The sequence below is a fragment of the Macrobrachium nipponense genome, chromosome 1 (genome assembly GCF_015104395.2).
Source record: "Macrobrachium nipponense isolate FS-2020 chromosome 1, ASM1510439v2, whole genome shotgun sequence".
NCBI lineage: Eukaryota > Metazoa > Arthropoda > Malacostraca > Decapoda > Palaemonidae > Macrobrachium > Macrobrachium nipponense.
This window is the reverse complement of record NC_087200.1, coordinates 36,079,056-36,099,183: the sequence shown is the minus strand read 5'-3', so window position 1 is coordinate 36,099,183 and position 20,128 is coordinate 36,079,056. Positions and strand designations below refer to the sequence as shown.

Below are 20,128 nucleotides of genomic sequence, written 5' to 3'. Positions count from 1 at the left end.
ACCATGAGGGGTCTGTTGTGGTTCCTCCTGTGGAAGGAGGAGGGTCTCGGGAGGCGTTCTTGCTGAGGTTATTGCGCTGATTCATCAGCACAACGACCTCGGGAAAGGATCGCCGCTCCCACCTTCCGAGCCTACATCTAGGCTGGTATCGTTCTGGGGACCTAAAAAGGAACCCAGGACGACGGTGGGTCTGCTGCGGTCAGCCTTGGTCGACAGTGTGCTGAGCCAGGTGGACTCTCGTCTCCGGACAGGAGGGTTCACTTTGGTCCGGCCGGTCGTCCAAGCTCCTTCCCCCACCTTTACTACAACAGAGGCGCTTCTACGTGCCAACGGAGGACCCTCTGCCGCCCAAGCAGGTTAACCCGGAGCTGGCTAGGCTAATTCTTGGGATGTCTCTTCAGCACCTGCTGTCAGAGAACCTCTGGTTTTCGCAGCAAGAGGCACTTGCGTTGGAATCGACTACCATAGGAGCATTCCAAGCAGTCTCCTGGATAGACCTCTGGTCCTTCACAGTGTCAAAGGTCGTGGCCTCTTTGGGAAACATCACTCCTGAATGGGACCTGGCTTTCGTGAGACTATGCCAGTCTGGAGGTAGGGCTATCTCCTACCTGGCCCACCAGATGGCCAACCTGTGGGCCAACCTGGTTCTGAGGCGTAGGGACGCTGTTCTCACTCGAGTAACCAGGTCGGCAGGGCGCGAAGCGGCCTTGGGTCTTCGCAACGGACCGGTGCGGAGTTCCTCCTCTCTCTTCCCCAGAGAAATGGTGGATGCTGTGGTGGAACAGCACACTGATGATAGTGACCGTCTAGTCCACCAGGCAGTCTCAAAGGGTGGCTGGGCAGCCTCGAGCCACTGCGGCTAAGCCTAAGAGTTTAGCTGGTGCTTCCTCTGCGGCTAAGACGGTTGCTTCGTCGAAGCAGAGAGGAAAGACTCTGCCTTCGACTTCATCTGTAAGGAGCGACCGTAACCAGCCCTCCTTCTCTCGGGGAGGAGCCGGGAAGAAGAAGTTGAAGAGAGGAGGGAAACGCTAGGGACGGCGTTTCCCATTACCTGCTGCCGGAAGTGGGGGGGGAATGCCTGACGAGCCATTGGGCAACTTGGCAACGCTTGATAGTAAATGTCCTTCAGGAGGGATATCTACTACCCTTCGAGTCTCGGCCACCCCTCACCTCCAACCCGGTCCATCTACAAACGTACGTTCCCGGTTCTGCCAGGGATGTGGCGCTTCGGCAGGAAGTAGAAGCCATGCTGAGCAAACGAGCTGTGGAGATCATATATGGGATCAGTCATCGGGCTTCTACAGTCAACTTTTCCTAGTGGAGAAGTCCTCTGGGGGCTGGCGCCCGGTGATAGATCTCTCTCCCTTGAACCGATTTGTTTGCCAGACTCAGTTCATGACGGAAAAGACACGTCAGTGCTCGAGTCCATCAGGGAGAACGACTTCATGGTTTCTGTGGACCTGAAGGACGCTTATTTCCAGATACCCATTTGGTAGGGATACGTCTTCTGAGGTATCTCTACGATTGGTTGGTCCTGGCGAGCTCTCGCTCGCAGTTGCTATAGGACAGGGATAGAATCCTCAAATTCTGCCGCGACCTTGGGATCATTGTGAATTTCGAGAAGTTGGATCGCGAGCCCAAGCAGAGGATGAAGTACCTGGGCATGCTGATTGATACGGTAGCAGGGCGAGTCGGTCCCGCAGACTCGCGTATCAGCAGGTTCATGGAGGCAGCCAGACAGTTCCTGTCCCTACAGGAGCAGCCAGCGCAGCAGTGGCAGGTCGTGATCGGTCACCTGTCGTCTCTCGAGAAGTTAGTCCCTCACGGGCGTCTTCACCTGCGGTCTCTTCAGTGGAGACTAAAGGAGAGTTGAGCACAGGCAAGAGACCCACCGTACTTCCCCATGTCTCTCATGGAGGAGGTGTGGCAGGACCTAGCTTGGTGGCTGGACGACAGGAACCTTGTAAGAGGAGTGCCTCTTTGCACTCCTCCCCCCCGGAGATGTTGCTATTTTCAGACGCATTGTCCAAGGGATGGGGCGCACACCTGGAGGAGTTGCTGGCTGCGGGTGTGTGGGATCATCACGACAAGCAACTTCACATCAATGTCTTGGAGCTCAAGGCAGCGTTTCTCGCTCTCCAAGAGTTCCAGGAACATCTGATTGGACACTCATTGGTGTTGATGAGCGACAACACCACGGTAGTGGCATACGTCAACAAAAGGGGGCCTAGTGTCCCTCCCGTTGCATCAGTTGATGTTGCAGGTGCACAAGTGGCCCGTGGCACACTCAGTAGAGCTGTCAGCCCACTACATTCCAGGCAAGAGGAATGTAGTAGCAGACAAGCTCAGCCGTCGGGATCAGGTGATAGGAACCGAGTGATCCCTTCACCCAGACATGGCGGAAAGGCTCTTCAACCTGTGGGGGTATCCAGTCATGGATCTGTTCGCCACCCGGCACAACAGAAAACTCCAGGTTTTCTACTCAGTTTTGCCGGACCCATGGGCAGCTGCAGAGGACGCTCTTCAACATCCGTGGGACAACCTCTTCGTATACGCCTTTCCCCCGTTCTGTCTGAATCGCAAGGTGATCAACAGGGTGCTGGTCACCGCTAATCTTCGGATTATTCTGGTGGCGCCAAAATGGCCTCAGGCTGTTTGGTATCCGGACCGGCTGGCTCTGCTCGCCGAAGCACCGAGAGAGATTCCCCCTTGGCACAACCTCCTGTGCCAGCCACACATGGAACGGTACCACTGGTCGGTTCGGTCCCTATGTCTTCACGGCTGGCTGTTATCCACCATCTCTTGCGAGCGAGAGGCTTTTTTCGCCGAGCAGCAACAGAGATGGCTGGGTACCTCAGACAGTCCTCTGCAGCTGTATACCAGGGAAAGTGGTCCGTCTTCTGTAGTTGGTGTCGTGAACGGGGTCTCTCCTCTCAGCCACTCTTCAGCAGGTAGGGGATTTCCTAGTTTTCCTTCACCGAGAGAAGCTCCTCTCCATCTCTGCAGTTAAAGGCTAGAGAGCTGCCTTGGCCCTAGTCCTAAAACTGCTGGGAGTGGATATCTCTTCCTTCAAGATCTCCCTCCTTATGAAGAGCTTCGAGAGGTCTTGCCCACCCAGGGAACTCAGGCCCCCGGGGTGGGGTGTGACTCTTGTCCTTAGGAGTCTGACTTGAAGTCCCTTCGAGCCACTCCAAGAGTCATCAGACAGGGATCTGACCCTCAAGACCCTCTTCCTGCTGGCCCTGGCATCGGCGAAGAGAGTAGGGGAACTTCTTGGTCTTTCCTTCAATGTTAAATATTCCAGGGGATGGGGATCTTTGACGCTAGATTTCGTCCTGGACTTCGTAGCGAAGACTCAGGATCCTTCGGTCCTCGACGACCGGTTTGAGTCATTCATCGATAACGATGCGGATGAGATGTTGCTTTGTCCTGTGAGGGTGCTACGGCGCTATCTGAAGAGAACTCGACACCTCAGGCCTGAGTGTCGATGCTTCTTCATTAGCACCGGGGTTACCAAGAAAGAGGTATCCAAGAACACTCCTCCTTTCTTTCTGACTGCGTGAGGTGATCAGGAGGGCGTACGACGCGAATGGTAGTGACGACCAGTACCCTGCGTCCTAGAGCCCACGAAGTCAGAGGTATTGGTCCAACCCTTGCGTTCTGCAAGAACTTCTCCATGGCTCAGGTTCTGAAGGCAGGGGTTTGGGCCAACCAGACCACCTTTACCTCCTTCTACCTTCGGGATATTGCCCACAGGTCCTTGGACACCTTTTCCTTGGGACCTGTGGTGGCTGCTCAACAAGCTGTGTAGCTTACCCAGCACCCGAGCGGACAGAACAGCATTGCATCCTTGTGTTACTGCCTGAATGGACGAGTGAAAGAGTGTGTGACTGGCTTCTCTTCCTCCTCTTTTCTCCTCCTCTACCTGTGGGCAGAGGGCTGCGGTCGTCACTATGCTGGACAGGAGGCAGAAGCTACACGACCGAGCTCCAACCTATCCCTTTCAGTGGAGATAAGAGCAGTTATCCACCACTCCCCTAACAAGGGGGGGAGTGGAGGCCAACAAGAGACAAACCCATGACTTCATATTGGCTCTTGAAGTAGGAACTAGTTCTTGCTTGCTATTTATAAGAGGTACGCTTGCCTCCTCCTTATAAATTTGGTCCAGAGGTCTGACCACTGATCCTGCGGTGCACACCCTGATCAGCTGGGCAGAGGCTAGGATCCCTCCCTCTGCTCTTACGACCAGTAAGGGAACCAAGGTCGGACAAACACCAGTCTGTTCATAAGACTCAGATTCCACCCACCGATAAGTGAGTCTTCCTGTTGTTAAAGGACCGATGGTTTGTATTACATATTGGAACAAATCACAATTTGTCGAAAATTGTATTTTTCCTATATACAAACCTGAGGTCCTTTACACATAGTCCCACCTCATGTCACCCCTCACTCTGTTTTTCCTGGGCCTAAAGCAAAGTAATTCTTCACCTCTCAGTCGCGTGGACCGCCGACTGTCGGACAAGCAGTTAACTACCGGACCCCCTTGTTCGAAGCTTACGACCGGTTACAGCTGCCGCTAAGTTACATTCCTATTGTTATAGGACCTCAGGTTTGTATAGTTAGGAAAAATACAATTTTCGACAAATTGTGATTTCAGCTAATTCTCTAGGTTCAATGCATATTGGCTTATGATAATTCAATACAAAGAGAAATTGAATAACATTAACAACTTAGCCTAGCGTATCCGATGATGGTGATAACATGGTACATGTATACATACAAATACAGTAGCCTAGTTACAATACTACAGTGTTCCCCCCGTATTCGCGGGGGATGCGTACCAGACCCCCCCGTGAATAGTTAGAATCCGCGAATGTTTGGAACCCCTATAAAAGCGCTAAAAACAGCCTATTTCGTTAGTTAAAACTTAAGAAAAACCACTAAAAATTTTCATACTTGGGTTTTTTAATAGTTTTATCACAAAAAGTGCATTTTTAGAAAAATACCGCGAATTTTCCGCGAATAATGCAGGGAAACGTTCCCAAGAGAAATCCGCGAATGTGTGAGTCCGCGAATCCGGAGAACGCAAATACGGGGGATCCACTGTATACTCTTTACTACATACACAGTATGGTAATTTATTAATATGTATAAGCCAATTCTGGAGGTTCAATACATTCTGACTGATATATCAGTTGGAAAAAATGGAAATCAGATTAGGACTGACATCTGCATAATTGACCAATGTCAGGCTGCTGATGCCTGTATATAATTATGAAATAACAACATAACGAATATGCAGCTTTTCCGTGAATCTTTTAAAAATTATACATTGCTGTATCCAATAATATTGTATTCTCATATTATTGTATTATAAAATTTACTAGCAATGCAGTCAATGTATTGGTTTGGAAATCAGCTGATGGCGACTACGAGTTTATTTTGCCGTATTTAACTTAATTTGTAGCAAATTTTCTTGCTTCTAGTTAGCATAAAAGTATATCTAGATACTTTACTTATGTGGAACAAGGTAATTTTTTTGTTATACGGCATGTTTTTAAGTCTAAATATGAATTTAATACGTCTCGTTGGGAATAAGTTATTTTTTTGTTTGCAGATTGTAGTGTATGCATGCTTAGTGTGTAAGAAAAATTACCCGATTCCATTCGCTATTTTCTCTTGATTTCATCTTAGCACGGGCTTTACCGTTAAGTTATTTATATTTTATCGGCGTGATAACAACAGTAAAATGATTTTTTTCAAGACCAGAAGTTTTGATTAGTATTATTTTCTTTCAGTTTTATGTATGGTTGTGTTTGATGGCATAATTTTACGGTAGTTTTATCTTTGTTGCTGATGCACGATAATCCTCATTAGCAGCTTGAAAAGTGTTCTCAGCTTCAGCTACAACTTGGTTTACATTTAACAGTATGTTTCCTAGCTGATCTTTGGTCTATAGCGAAGTTTTATTACCTAGAAATATATCAGTTGTATTCTACATAACATCATTTATAACTTAACTACGGTACGTAATTGTTTACTATCATACGATGGTTGAAATACAAGCCAAATGGATATTGTTATCCAATTCGGTTGTATGTGGTAAATATAGAAAAATTTGTCTCTTGGTCAGTTGTTCATGGCTGTACACATTTACGCAACGAGTACGTTAAAACAATACTTTCATCTTTCTTTTTTGTGTTTTTTTAAACTTATTTAACTAGAAGATGGGATAAAGTTAGGCTATTGTTATGTGGGCACCCTTGCTCTCTGATTGTACGCTGCTGCCTGCACCCGTTAAGAGTGAAATTTAAAAATATTTTCTAAATGTTGTCGTATCAGTATTAATTACAAAGCCCATCGTAAAATCAGATTATTGTAAGGTGAATTATTGTACCATGAACACTACCTGTAATTTATGGATATTTCTCATAGAAAAATTATACAAATAGGCAAATTTCCCTGGAATAATGGGTAGATATGGTCCATGCAGAAATCTGCAAATTTGTGAGTCGGTGAATGCCGAGAACGCAAACACGGGAGTCCACTGTATAAATAATTAAGCGTACCCCTCCCTACATTTGATTCGGATCGTGTTTGACTAATGTCCCTTAGGGTACCTTGTTATTGAGACTTTAATTCACTGCAGTGCTTTTATTACATCCTTTTATGTTTGCTTTCGTTGGAGATAAATCTTGCATGGATGTATAAAGTCATGCCCCTTCTTCAAGACTGACTAAGGCAGTCCCCGGTTATCAGCGGACTTAGTTAATGGTGATCTGTTTTTTTAATGTGCTTGTCTAGCCCCATAAAATTGCAATTTATGATGATGTAACTGGCTGAGTTTCGTTTATCGGCGCCATAAGTTGCTGATAATAGAATTATGGCACCATAACATACCTACCTAATAGATGTGCCATTAACCAAAACTTGGCGCCATAAAGTGCCAAGTTTCTGTTAATGGCAGTTCTGCCAATTTTTAGCTATATACGTATTCTACTTTTCTTAAAATTTCATCAGTCCAGTATTCAACCACACTTAATTTTGCATTAACCCTTAAACGCCGAAGCGGTATTTCAGAAATCGTCTCCTGTATGCTGGCGGGGTTCGGGAGTGAGCACTAAAGTTTTTCTTTAAAAAATCACAGCACGCTTAGTTTTCAAGATAAACCCTTTAACGCCGATTGGACGTATTAAACGTAGACGAAAAAAAGTTCAGAAAAAAAATTTGCTGAAAAATAGTTATAGGCCTACTAGGCGAAAACTTTTGAATCACGCGCCTTGGGGGATGCTGGGAGTTCACGGATCAAGCTGCTGTTATGTTTACAATCGTTACCCAGGCGCGCAAGCACGAATTTCTTTCTTCTCGCACTAAAAAGCATCAGCGACACATTTCAGAAATTATTTAGTCACTTTGACATAATTTTTGCATCATTTTATATTAGCTGTTACATAGAGTTTTATATATAAAAGTGTGCGCAATTTCATGTAGAATACAACAAAAACAACTCATGGTTGTAGCTTTTATCAGTTTTGAAATATTTTCATATAAATAACGATAAGTGCCAAAATTTCAACCTTAGGTCAACTTTGACTACCGAAATGGTTGAAAAATGCAGTTGTAAGCTAAAACTCTTATATTTTAGTAATATTCAATCATTTACCTTCATTTTACAACAAATTGGAAGTCTTTAGGACAATATTTTGATTTATGGTGAATTTTAGAAAAAAACTTTTTCCTTACATCCGCGCAGTAACTCTTCCGAAAAAATCAGAAATTTTTTTGTCCGATTGCTGTAGGTAACAAAACTAGATGATAACTCCTCCTCCTCCTCCTCCGATTCCCCCTCATAAGCACTGAAACCACTAAACTCCAACTCACTTTCAGCCTGTGACCCTCGTATGGACATTGGGGGCAAATATTCATCATCACTAACATCGGGAGTGATGTCCTTTTCATTAGATGACCAACCACCATCAAAATGAGGACTTGCGACATGCTCGCGATCAAACTCTAACAAGTAATCGTCAATGTCTTTTGGTTCAAGGCCTCCCAAATGCCTACAAATGCCCCTCAGGACACCCTGATGCTTCCTAGGGGTTATAAAAGGCACACGAGACTCACATTGTGGTGCTTGAACACTTTCGGTCACACGAGGCCGCACGGAATGGCGTTGAGGAGCGAGGTCATCTTGGGTCTTTGGTCCCTCACCAGCATCCAAGTCCAAAATATGTCTCACACAATCCCTCCCGAGAGGTAAAACGCCCCTTTCGCGCTACATACGCCGTTCAGACATCTCTACGTACGTCTTGTACCACCACAAACACTCAAACTCTTGCAAAAGTTTGGTAAAATACGATTGCGGCAAAAGATCACTCTCGGACGACGCCTCGCTGATGCTTGTTGGTGCGAGAAGGCGGCATTTTGCGCATGCGCACCTGAGTAACACTTGTAAACAAAACAACAGCTTGATCCGTGAGCTCCCAGCATCCCTTGAGGTGCGTGATTCAAAAGTTTTTGCCTAGTAGGCCTATAACTATTTTTCTGTGAATTTAAAAAAAAACTATTTTGCGTTGACGTACAATACGTCGGTTCGGCACCTGACTAAGACAATTTTTGTCGACGTTTAATACGTCCAAGCGACGTTTAAGGGTTAATTCCATCAAAACTTTCAACCACCCACACCTTTTGTTTACATTGAGGAATCCTTAACAGCGTGTTTTCAGTCGACATAAAACTGCATTTACTATAGGCAACAAAAATCTGCATCCTCTATTCTGGAGAGCTATTTAACCCGTAAGAGGTTACAGGCTTGTAAACAAAGTTAACTCCCTCAGGTTACAAATAATTAAAAATAATTTTTTTTGGCTTAATCAGTGGGAAATGTTCCCAAAAGAAAGGAAATAGCACTTAAAAGGGACACAACTCACATTTAAAGGTCCAAAACCATAAGTTTGCAATAGGTGCATATCACACAGCTGGCTGCTGAGACATAATGCTTGTGGTATTGTCCATTTCTTTTTTTTTTTATTAATCCTCCATACCTCCCCTAATCCACCATTTTTCCCCCACGAATATGAAGAATTTATTACATACAAATACCTCAGTACCTCATGTGGCAGAGGTACATCATGCAAATATGGAATGTGAAATTACAGGTAATAAAAGATCACATACCCATTCCACATCTCCTCCTTTGTCACCTGCCCAAGTAAGGAAAGGCAAATGTAAAATTATGCCATCAGAAAAGTCTTCCTCCTCTGAGAGGCTGAATAGACCACCAAGAAAGAATAGCATGACCAAATCTCCATCAGGGAAGCCCTCTCTTTCAAGAGCTTCATATTCTTCATTTGGACAACCAACTAAAAATCTCTCATCATAATGGCGTCTTTTGATATCCTACAATGGAATTGTAAAGGACTGCGTACACGAGCAGAAGAGCTAAAAGTTTTGTTAAGAGAGAGAAATCCTGGTAAAGTATGTCTGGAAGAAACCAAATTAGGCCCAGAATTTTTTAATCCTGGGGTTAACTATGAGATTTTCTCCTCGGTCTCTCCTGCTGGTGACCGTGCACATGTGGGAGCTGCTATTATTGTGAATAAATCTTTAAAATACTCTCAAGTACCCCTTACTACAAATTTACAGGCACTTGCACTAAACAATTTTAGAAAAGCAGATTACTGTCTGTTCCATTTACCTTCCTCCTAGATTTTCTTTTTCAGTGGCTGACATTCAGTCATTGTTAAATCAATTACCGTCACCTTTCATGCTTCTAGGAGATTTGAATGCACACAATCCACTGTGGGGAGGTGACTCTATAGATAATGGGGGAAAAGTGATAGAGGAAGTTATTAACAATAATAATATTGTGATTCTTAATGATGGTACGATGACTTACCATAACATACATTTTAATTCATATTCAGCTATTGATTTGAGTACAGGCGGCCCTCGGTTAGCGGCAGGGGTTCCGTTCCTGGCCACCGACGCCAAGCGATTTTCGACGCTGAGCGATTTTAAAGCCTACGGCCGCCGCACACCTTTCGAAACTCTAGACCAGTCAAGGCGCCGTAATCCCACAACGGCGCAATAAGTAAAATTATATTTATGCAGTATAGTACTATAGAATTTACTGTACAGTACATGTGGGTGTCTAGAGTATGTAAAGATATAATAAAGTTTATACAGTGTACAGGTAGCTGTAGTGATCAGGTTACGATCATTAGTCTTACGATAGTCCGATTTTATGAGAGATCAAATTACAATGGCCTAACTTTTTCCATCTTCTAGTTACATAAGTTCAATAACAGCAAAAGAGAATGATGAAAGTATGGTTTTAACGTTATACTCGTTGCGTGAACGTGTACAGCCATGAAAACCGAACGAGAAACGACTTTTTTTTTTTTTTTTTCTAAGTACAACCGAATTGGATAACATCTGTTTGGCTTGTATTTCGATCATCGTACTACAGTGCAACATTACCGTATTTGTTATAAATGGCGTTATGTATAGAATAGAACTGAGAAATCTTAATGTAATAACTTTATTCGCTATAGATCAGAGATCAATATAGATTAAAGATCAATCGGGAAATATACCGTTAAATTTAAACCTAGTTATAACCGAAGCTGAGAAAACTGTTCAAGCTGCTAATGACTATTATCGTACATCGGCAACAAGGATAAAACTGCAGTAAACGTCTGCCATCACACACAACTGTAGATAAAATTGGGATAAAATCATTTTAATCAAAACTACTGTGCTTGAAAGAACACAATTTACTGTTGGTTTCACGCCGTTATAAGATAAATAACGTAAAGTTCGTATTACGATGATATAAAGGATTATTGCGAACGGAATCACGTAATTTTTTACGCAATAAACATGCCGCCAACGTAATCTGTTAACAAAAAAAATATTAGTTCACATTCACAACGAGACATATTCAATAAATATTTCCACCTAAAAACACGCTGTATAAGGAAAAATAACTTTGTCTCATATAAGTCAAGTATATAGATATTCGTTTATGCTAACTAGAAGCAAGAGCATTCGCTCAGAATTGCGTTATGGTGAAACAACTCGTATTCATCAGCTGATTTCAAACCACAACATTGGCCGCTCCGCGGAATACGGGCTTAAGTTTGTTGTAGTATTTTAAAATACAATAATATGAGAATACATACAATATTCTTGGATACCGTGAAATAATGTATAACTTTTTAAAGGATTTATGGAAAAGATGCATAATTAATAAAATAACACAATGCATTTTTCGGAACTGGCGGACAAGAACGAACATGAAAAACCATCCCCTGACAACGTGGAGCGTAGTTACAAAGGCTGCTTTAATTTGTATCTTATTTCTGTACAAAAATAAAAATACCTTTACGTAATATATTTCCATACACATTTTAAACATAAAAGCATAAACATTTGAAAAATCGACACATCGATCGCTATATTTGCACTCTTTTTAACTCGATATTTTCGGAAGAGCGGCAGACGGCGGCATACAAGAACGAACTTGAAAAAAACATCGTAGTCGATAACTTGAAGGGGAGTTTCAAAAGCTGCCTTTTTATCATATTTCTCCACAGAAATAAAAATACCCTATTCGTAATACATTTTCATACACATTTTAAACATAAAAGCATAAACATTTATAAAATCGACACATCGATCGCTAAATTTGCACTCTTTTTAACTATATTTTCGGAAGAGCGGCAGACGGCGGCATACAAGAACGAACTTGAAAAAAACATCGTAGTCGATAACTTGAAGGGGAGTTTCAAAAGCTGCCTTATCATATTTCTGCACAGAAATAAAAATAGCCTATTCGTAATACATTTTCATACACATTTTAAACATAAAAGCATAAACATTTATTAAATCTACACATCGATCGCTAATTTGCACTTTTTTTTAAATCGATATTCTCGGAAGAGCGGCAGGCGGCGGCTTACAAGAAAGAACATGAAAAAACATCGTATTTGATAACGTGAAGGGCAGTTTCAAAAGCTGCCTTTGTATCATATTTCTGTACAGAAATAAAAATGCCTTTCACGCAATACATTTTCATACACATTTTAAACAAAAGCATGAACATTTATAAATCGACACATCCATAGCTACATTTGCACTTATGTAACTCGATATTTTTGGCATAGAACAGCGTCAGAGGCATATATTTTACCCTAATACCTACGTAATAACTCTCCATAAAATTTGTTAATATAATTTGCATACCCTTTATGGTCTGAACGGCATTTCTACAAATGTATGAACTCGTTAGACAACGGCGCTAGCGGCGCTGTTAACTGAAATTTGTGTCGTAAAGATACCTTTAAAATGCCTTATTTTTTTAAATGAATATTTTTGACGACCGCCGTAAAACCGATTCACCGTTGAGTGATTGCGCCGTTAACCGCGGGCCGCCTGTATATGTTCCTCAGACATAGCTTTGGATTTTAACTGGTCTGTTGACGAATATCTGCACGGAAGTGATCACTTTCCTATCCATTTAAAGTTTGTGAGAAATTTTCCTACACAAGCACCTCCAAAATGGAAGGTAATGGAAGCAGACAGGGTAAAATATAAGGCTGGTATAAGATTAGACAAATCTTATGAATCTTTTAAATGCCACTTAGAAGTATACGAATATTTTTCAAATACAGTGATAACAAGTGCAGAGGCTGCTATACCAAAATCAAGTGGAAAACTACAAAGACCTGCTGTCCCTTGGTGGGATAAGAAATGTGCTGTTCTCAGAAAAATTACAAGAAGATACTATAAAAAATATAAGTCAAGTTCCACATGTACTGCTAAGATAATATATCAACGAGCTATGGCCAAACAGCGTCGATATTTTCGTAGTGCAAAAAGAAATACATGGATATACTACATAAATGGAATTAATTCAAAAACTCCATCCAGATTCACCACTAATATCTTCCTATACATAAATTTTATCCTCATCACTATCATCTACTGAATCTTCACTATATTCATCACCTTCAAAATCATCAGGTTGTCACTTTTGATGATAAAATAAATGCACAGAAAAAGAAGGCTATTGAGAGCGTGAGCAGACAGATCGACCTTGCTCCATGATGGCTAATAAGGCAATAAGAGCATTGTATGGCTATTAATATTTAATATTATTGTTATAACCATCATTATTGTTATTATTACGATAAAAAGTAAATGTAAGTAGCCCAAATCGAATAAAAGACCCCAAGTCAAATCAAAAGAAGCTCAAAAAGTTATAAGCAGCAGATTATTAAAGTCCAATTTGGCAACCATGGGCTGGCCTCAGGCACTGTTGCATTTCTGGAGGTTTGCCAAGTACCCATCCAACATAACCAATATCCATACAATGAGCTATGAAGGCACACAAATTTAAAAACTTAAGAACATCATATGATATGGATAACTTGTTTGGGACGACTTCTGCAACACGTCATATGACCTGGTTGACCTTTTGTGGGTTAGTTATTTACCTACTAATTTTTTACTTTGTAAAATTCTTTACTATGTAAGCCTTTGTGTTACCAATATGTAACTTTTGAAGCCTAATTTCTACTGATTTTGTACTTTTTCCAGCTTTCATTTGTCAAATTCCTTACTTTTTCTTTAGCTTTCATTTGCTCATGCTTATTGCCTATGGATAATTTGTAAAAGTTTTTAAAGCTTTTGTGGAGAAAAAAGCAGATTACTTTCTTGTATGCTGTTGTAACTATTTTTATTTTAATAATCCTTGTTGTTCAGTGATAAATTATTCAAACTGACCCAAAGAGGAAATTTTACATTTCTATTACGTATAGCATCTTTCCAACCATGCTCTTTTTATTCCAGAACTTTTTTGAGTAATTTTTAAGACCCATCCTCATCCGTCTTTTAATTGTTTCCATTTGTCCAAGAAACAAATTCTCCTTTGTAGGCTGTCGATATTTAGTGTGCATCTTTAACAGTAATGTATGAACACTAACACCTCAAATTGTCAGACTTGTTATACGTATATGCTACATTATTATGATGATTTTTTGGTAAGCTACCCTTTCTGGCAGAAGGCACTTATCGATAAATCTATTAAGCTGAATGTTAGGTGGAAATTATAGCTGAGTGTGGGCCAGAACTTGTTGGGAATTGCTGTCAGTTATGGAGAATTGGAAAACTTTCAAATGTAAGCTGTATTATAAAGGTTTTTGTTACTTATGAGGAATTTAGACCCCCAAAGCATCTGGCAGGTTAGGGCTACTGTATTGCACTAATGTATTAGCAAGGGGTTTGCTTCTGTTGCTACACAAAAAGTAACTCCTTTAGGCACTCGGACCTTTCAACCAAAGTCTATACAGGCAGCAAAGGCAATGGAGCGCACAGTTTTTGGAAGATATGACCTTTACCATTAGATTGTGTATTGTAATGTTTTTAAACAAAAGTTTTTTCTTTCTTTATGAAAAATAATAATCCACAAGTCACGGTTCTTAAGTATAAGGCTTTGTTTGCTTCCTGGTAGATGCAGATCCCAATTTTATTTATCGCATTTGGGACTTGTAGTTGCTAGAGGCAGCTTGTTAGTTGTGCTGAAAGAATGATGATTTAAAACCCTAGATTTAGTGAATTGCAGTATGTGCATGTAGTTTATAGCATGTTGCACTTAAGTGGGCTAAGTTACAAAGTTGATGCAAAAATAGCTTTTAGTTTGTTAAAATTGAATTCATCTCACCACAAACCCATACTCAGTATACTGCAGTCCACATGCTTGGTCTTTGAATATCCCAGATTGCAGGCTTTCTTACCAAAGGCAGAAGGCAGGTGGTCTTCATGCACAAGCACCATAGGATTGTTAGAATTAACAGAAGTCAGCTGTTTCACATTTCATGTACCTGTTGTGTTTATTACTGTTTGCAGAATTTCCCAGGCGTATTGTACATCTCGGCAAGGATTCCACCTTACAGAATTGATTCTCCATTCTGATTGGAACCTTGGTTCTTTGCTACTCCTTGATTACTAGCTTGATCCTTGAAATCTGCATGTCACATTTAGCAATATGGGACATCTGTAGCTTCATAGCTCCCATCTAAATTACTGTTTGGGATGTATGTGAGTGATGGTTCCAGTTGAAACTAGTGCCTCTGTAGTGAGGTCGGTTTGGTCTTGGCTTGCCACCTCGGTGGCTGCTAGTTCAATTCTTGTGCATTCCATTGAGGAGTCAGAGATGCGTATTTCTGGTGATAGAAGTTCACTCTCGAAGTGGTTCGGAAGCCATGTAAAGCCGTTGGTCCTGATGCTGAATAACCACTGGTTCCATGCAATGTAAAAACACCATACAAACAATCAAGATGAACCAAATCTCATCCCAGCCCTGCTGATTGTTTGCTGCTACCATTTTAGATGGTGCAAAAAGGTAGTTGACTAGTGTGAATCCTCAGATTCCCATGGAACATGTGCAAGACCACCACATGCTTTTCTGCCTGTAAAGCAAGAGTCAGCAGTGTCAAGGACAATAAAATACCTTGTATGTGGTCTGTATGTGAGTAATGACCTTGTTTGAATAACTGATATTTAAAGAACATTTTTTGTAAATTGTGAAATTCATCTTGACGGAAATTGGTATTCTATATTAATATTTGCCACATTTACTTAATATTTTTGCATCAGATTTTGTGTTAATGCAGTTAACCTGAAATTTTATGTTTTATTTTTAAGAGAAATAACGAAGTTTTGTAGAATATAAGTACTACTGCATTATATCCTGTGCACTATGAGACCACCTCACGATAGTTATTGGGACCATATGATTATGAAAAAAAACTACTTTTTGGGAGCATATGTTTTTTTAATAGTAACTTTTCCATAATTGCCTTTTAGGCTACAGTTTATGTAACTTAAGTGTGATTTCAGTTCAGACACTTTGGATGTAGGTCTTGGATAGAAAACTGGTTCCACAAGTTTCCAACTGAAATTTGGTAAACTTTAAACATGATCATTTATTACTTTTTAAGAAGCAGACATCTGCTGGTAAAATAAGTCCCATTGAAGATCTGATTCTTCAGATCTGAGAATTTTTTAGCGTGGGTGGGTGAGTATTAGTAGTTGCTGGCGCAGGCTGTGTACCAGCTCTCTCTGGCATGGGGATTTTGTGGAGGAGAGATCTAAATGACAAGAGGTCCGTGGTAGTGGTCTCACTCGCCCCAGTACCATACCGACACCCTCTTTTTATTTAGGGTGAGCGAGTCAGGATACTCTGACATCCCCCTCTTTTATTTTTTTCTGGTAATGCTAGTATTATTTACCTTAGAAATATGAACTGAAGGGATATTTTTAAGTAATTGGTGTGAAGTCCTTTAGAATGGAAGGCTATATTCTTTCCTGTAGGCTACATTGTTTTGAACTGGTTAAGGATATTTTTCTTTATGCGCTCTTCCAAAGATGTGGATAGTTTTAATCAACAACTTACTTTGTTAGGGGGTTTTTAGATTATATTTAAAAATGTCAGGACCAGTCAGTGTATTTTATTTTTCCCATAGTTGTGAGAGTTCAAGTCCCTCGTTGGATGAGTAGTCGCAAGTTCGATTTTCTGCTTTGCCAGCTTGGAATCAGAGGAACTTATTTCTGGGGATTATGAATTCATTTCTATATAATGTGGTTTGGATACCACAATAAGCTGTAGGTCCCATTGCCAGGTAACCAATTGGTTTCTAGCCATGTAAAAATATTTAGTCTTTTGGGCCAGCTGTAGGAGAGCTGTTAACCACTCAGTGGTCTGGTTAAACTAAGATATACTAAGCTTAACTTAGTTGTTTGAGACCCTTGCAGATGCCCATGCTATTCATAAATGTCACTTTCTGTAACTACATTGGATAAGTATAAATAATTGAATACCTATATGGAATTTTGGTGGATTAAGGTTGAAAGGCAATGCGGAGCCTTAAGTTAATTGAGCAATCTTCAGTTTCAGCCCAATCATTTGTGTAAATGCTTATTCAGTTTTACATAATCATGAATAATTGACAAACTTTGTGGGTTGATGAACTAGTGACAAGAAGTTAAAAGAGGTTAAATCAATCATAGGTTTTGTTTTCCAGTGCTTGGCTTTTGGCCTAAATTCTATATTCTATTCCATCCTTAGTATTTTAATTGCAAGGCAACCCAAAGTATGCATGCAAATGAATAGACAAAAACAAGCCTTTCAGGTCAGCCCTAATAGAATTCACAATATTGTCGTAGTGTCGGTCATTTGTATAGGTGTATGCAACACGTTTAGGGAAAAACATCTTGTTGCCTTCTAGGTAATAGAAGTTTGTTTTTTGAAAAAGACATGTCCATGCGTGTTCATTTTATGAACCTTTTGGTGCAGAGAATAAAATAGTGACATGAGGAGGTTATTGGTAAGTAAGGTCAGCAACTTTCTCAGACATTAGCACCTGTAGAGATTAAAGTTTCATCATACTGGCAGGTGTTGTTTCCAATCAGATCTGCAATCTAGAAGCTGAGCTCGTTCACAAATTGGTTCCTCCTAATGCTCTTGTCCAGGCTGGCTGAGTTATTGAAATTGTAAATGTGGAGCACATATCATCCCATTTAGATTATTACCATATTTTTATTAGTTTCTCCATTTATATAAGGCCTTGCTGTTCTTCACACAAAAACTCATCCTACTAAACAGATGGAATTTCACAATGCAACATTTATTGAAAATGAAAATTGAGTCAAACTTTAAAATGAGAAGTAGGATGGCATATGCCATAATGATGAACCCATAATTATGTTCTTTTATTTGACAACATTGTTTTTGATATTATATAGTGACATGCTGTTCATTTAAGCAGATTGTGTTTTCCATTAGTGTGGTAAGATTGGGGATTATTGAGAGGATTTGGGCATTTTTGTTTATGTCAGGCTATATTTCTGGGTTGAAAAATATCCAACGCAAACTTTCTTCAGATATTTATTAGACTTTGCAGTGATTCTGTATCTGAAACAAAAAATAGCACTTGATGCTCTCATACATTAGTTAGAATGCAAGTTTTGTTCATTCTCAGGATCTAAATACCTTAGTTTTCTTTTTTGTGTTATTTCATCTTTTGAATTAGGAAAGTCCTGTATATACAGGGGGTTAAATAGTATCCCATATTTATAGGAATTTGATAGATCATTTAGCTTCCAAAATCTTTAAAATAAACTATACTATTACTGAAACCTTCAAATATATAATATACATAGGCAAATAGCTGGAACTGAAGGAACAGGACATTTTGTTCCTCCTGCAGATTAGCTGATGCCAGATAAGAAAATGAGTTTAGGGAAATCCTCTGGCATAAAATCAGTGCAAGCCAACAGTAAACCTTATGGTTTACATGGTGGAAGAGAAATTAATGTAAATGGCTTGGGAGAAATGGAGGACATTCTTCAGGTTAAAAGTTAAGAATGGTATATTGAGAGAGAGTTAACTTAGGAAGTATGGTTGTTCGTGTTGCATGGATTTTTGTGGATGCTGGAATATTCTAACAATTTGTAGTGTAGTACTGATCTCATAACATACACCTGTGTTGTCCATAATTTATTTTATAATTAGCTTCAAATTAATATTGAACACTTTTCTAGTCTTTCATGTCCATGGTATTTGTGAAATGTTACGGATTCTTTGAACTAAATCAAACATGTTAGTTATGTCTTGGGAGTTATGTCTTGGGAATATATTTGTGAGTGAGTCCCTTTTGCCAAGGAGGAAGAGGACGAAGGTGGGACAGGGTCCCATGCACCACAGCAGCATGAAACATATGCCTCAGAGGAAGAAGATGAAGATTCTGACGGTGAAGGCAACTTCATTGTGGATGATGATGGACAGCCCATCTCCAAGCCTAAAAGGAAAGGATTGGGTGACGAAGGCCTGGAAGCTGCCCGTGACATTTTTGGTTGTGACTTCGATTATGGAGAATTCGATCAGTATGAAGGTATCTCTCTCATTTTGTTGTAGATTATAAAGTTACATTAATTTAATTTCAACCGTAGAGCACTCCAATCTGACACAGACAAGTGGTAAACGCTGATTCTCTCTCTCTCTCTCTCTCTCTCTCTCTCTCGTCTCGATCTCTCCCCTCTCTCTCTTCTCTCTCTCTCTCTCTCTCTCTCTCTCTCTCTCTCTCTTTTGTAAATTCAGAATGCCTTCCATATATATGATGGGTTGTTTTATATAATGAATGTACCAAGTAATCACATAGCTAAGAACCTCTACCTATGGCAGCCTAAAAATTCAAAATTCTCAGGAGCACTAGAATTTGTTTAGGTGCAGGTGACATGCGCTGCCTACTTTCAAGAGCAGTGAGGAATAACCAGGCAGAGAGCTTCAATTTGTTTTCTGCCAGCTCACAAATAACATCTGTGGTTTCCATCAGCCTACTTCATTGTTTTTTGGATGGTTTTCTGGAGTTGGTGAAGTACTCAACTTTCATTGTAGTGAACAAAATTTAGTTATTTTAGCCTGGTTAACTTTATTCAGGATGTCTGACTCTAGTTCATTGAGCATTAGGTTCTGCATTGAAGGTTGCTATGACTCTCATGAAGTGATTAAAATGTAGGGGGCAGAATTGTAATAAGGACATTACTTCCTTAGAATGTAAAGACTGGGACGACAAACAGTGGAAGGTCTTTAGGTCCCATCAGGACAAAAAGGATAAAGACAGGAAAAGGAAGGTGGCTATTAGAGCCGAGAATAAGGCTAGCTTAGAGCCTGTGCAAGATGTAGACTTTATAGAAGATAGTATTGTCTCCTCTCCTAAGATTCCTGTATTGTCTCCAATCCTTAGCTCCCCTACTTTTATGCTATGTCCTCCCACTTCTACAGTAAAAATATAAAATGGTCAGAAATTAATGAAGAATTAAACAAAGATTGGGATAACATTTTCGTAAGTGATGACAGACATAAGGGTAAATACGGAGATATTATATAAAATATTGGAGATAATAGTGGAAAAATATATAACCGAAGAAGAAAAGTAAACATCATTCATGCATACCAAGAGACAGAAGAATCTTGTTCCAGAAAATCAGAAAGTGGAAAAAAGGTCTTGCAAAAGAAAAAAATGCATGGAAAGTTATAGAAACTAAAAAGTAAGATAGAAAA

The 20,128-nt window shown here is 40.4% G+C and overlaps 2 protein-coding genes across 2 annotated transcripts in view; one reads left to right on the top strand and one right to left on the bottom strand.

The window, feature by feature from the left end:
• Window positions 1-20,128, bottom strand: part of LOC135219235 (transcription elongation factor SPT6-like) — a 165,042-nt gene that overhangs the window by 42,602 nt on the left and 102,312 nt on the right. The window lies entirely within an intron of this gene.
• The window catches only part of LOC135219236 (transcription elongation factor SPT6-like), a 160,428-nt gene that overhangs the window by 74,598 nt on the left and 65,702 nt on the right, over window positions 1-20,128 (top strand). The window contains exon 4 of the mRNA XM_064255828.1: window positions 18,734-18,959. Within this exon, the coding sequence (XP_064111898.1) occupies window positions 18,734-18,959 (226 nt within the window). The remainder of the gene's footprint in view (window positions 1-18,733; window positions 18,960-20,128) is intronic.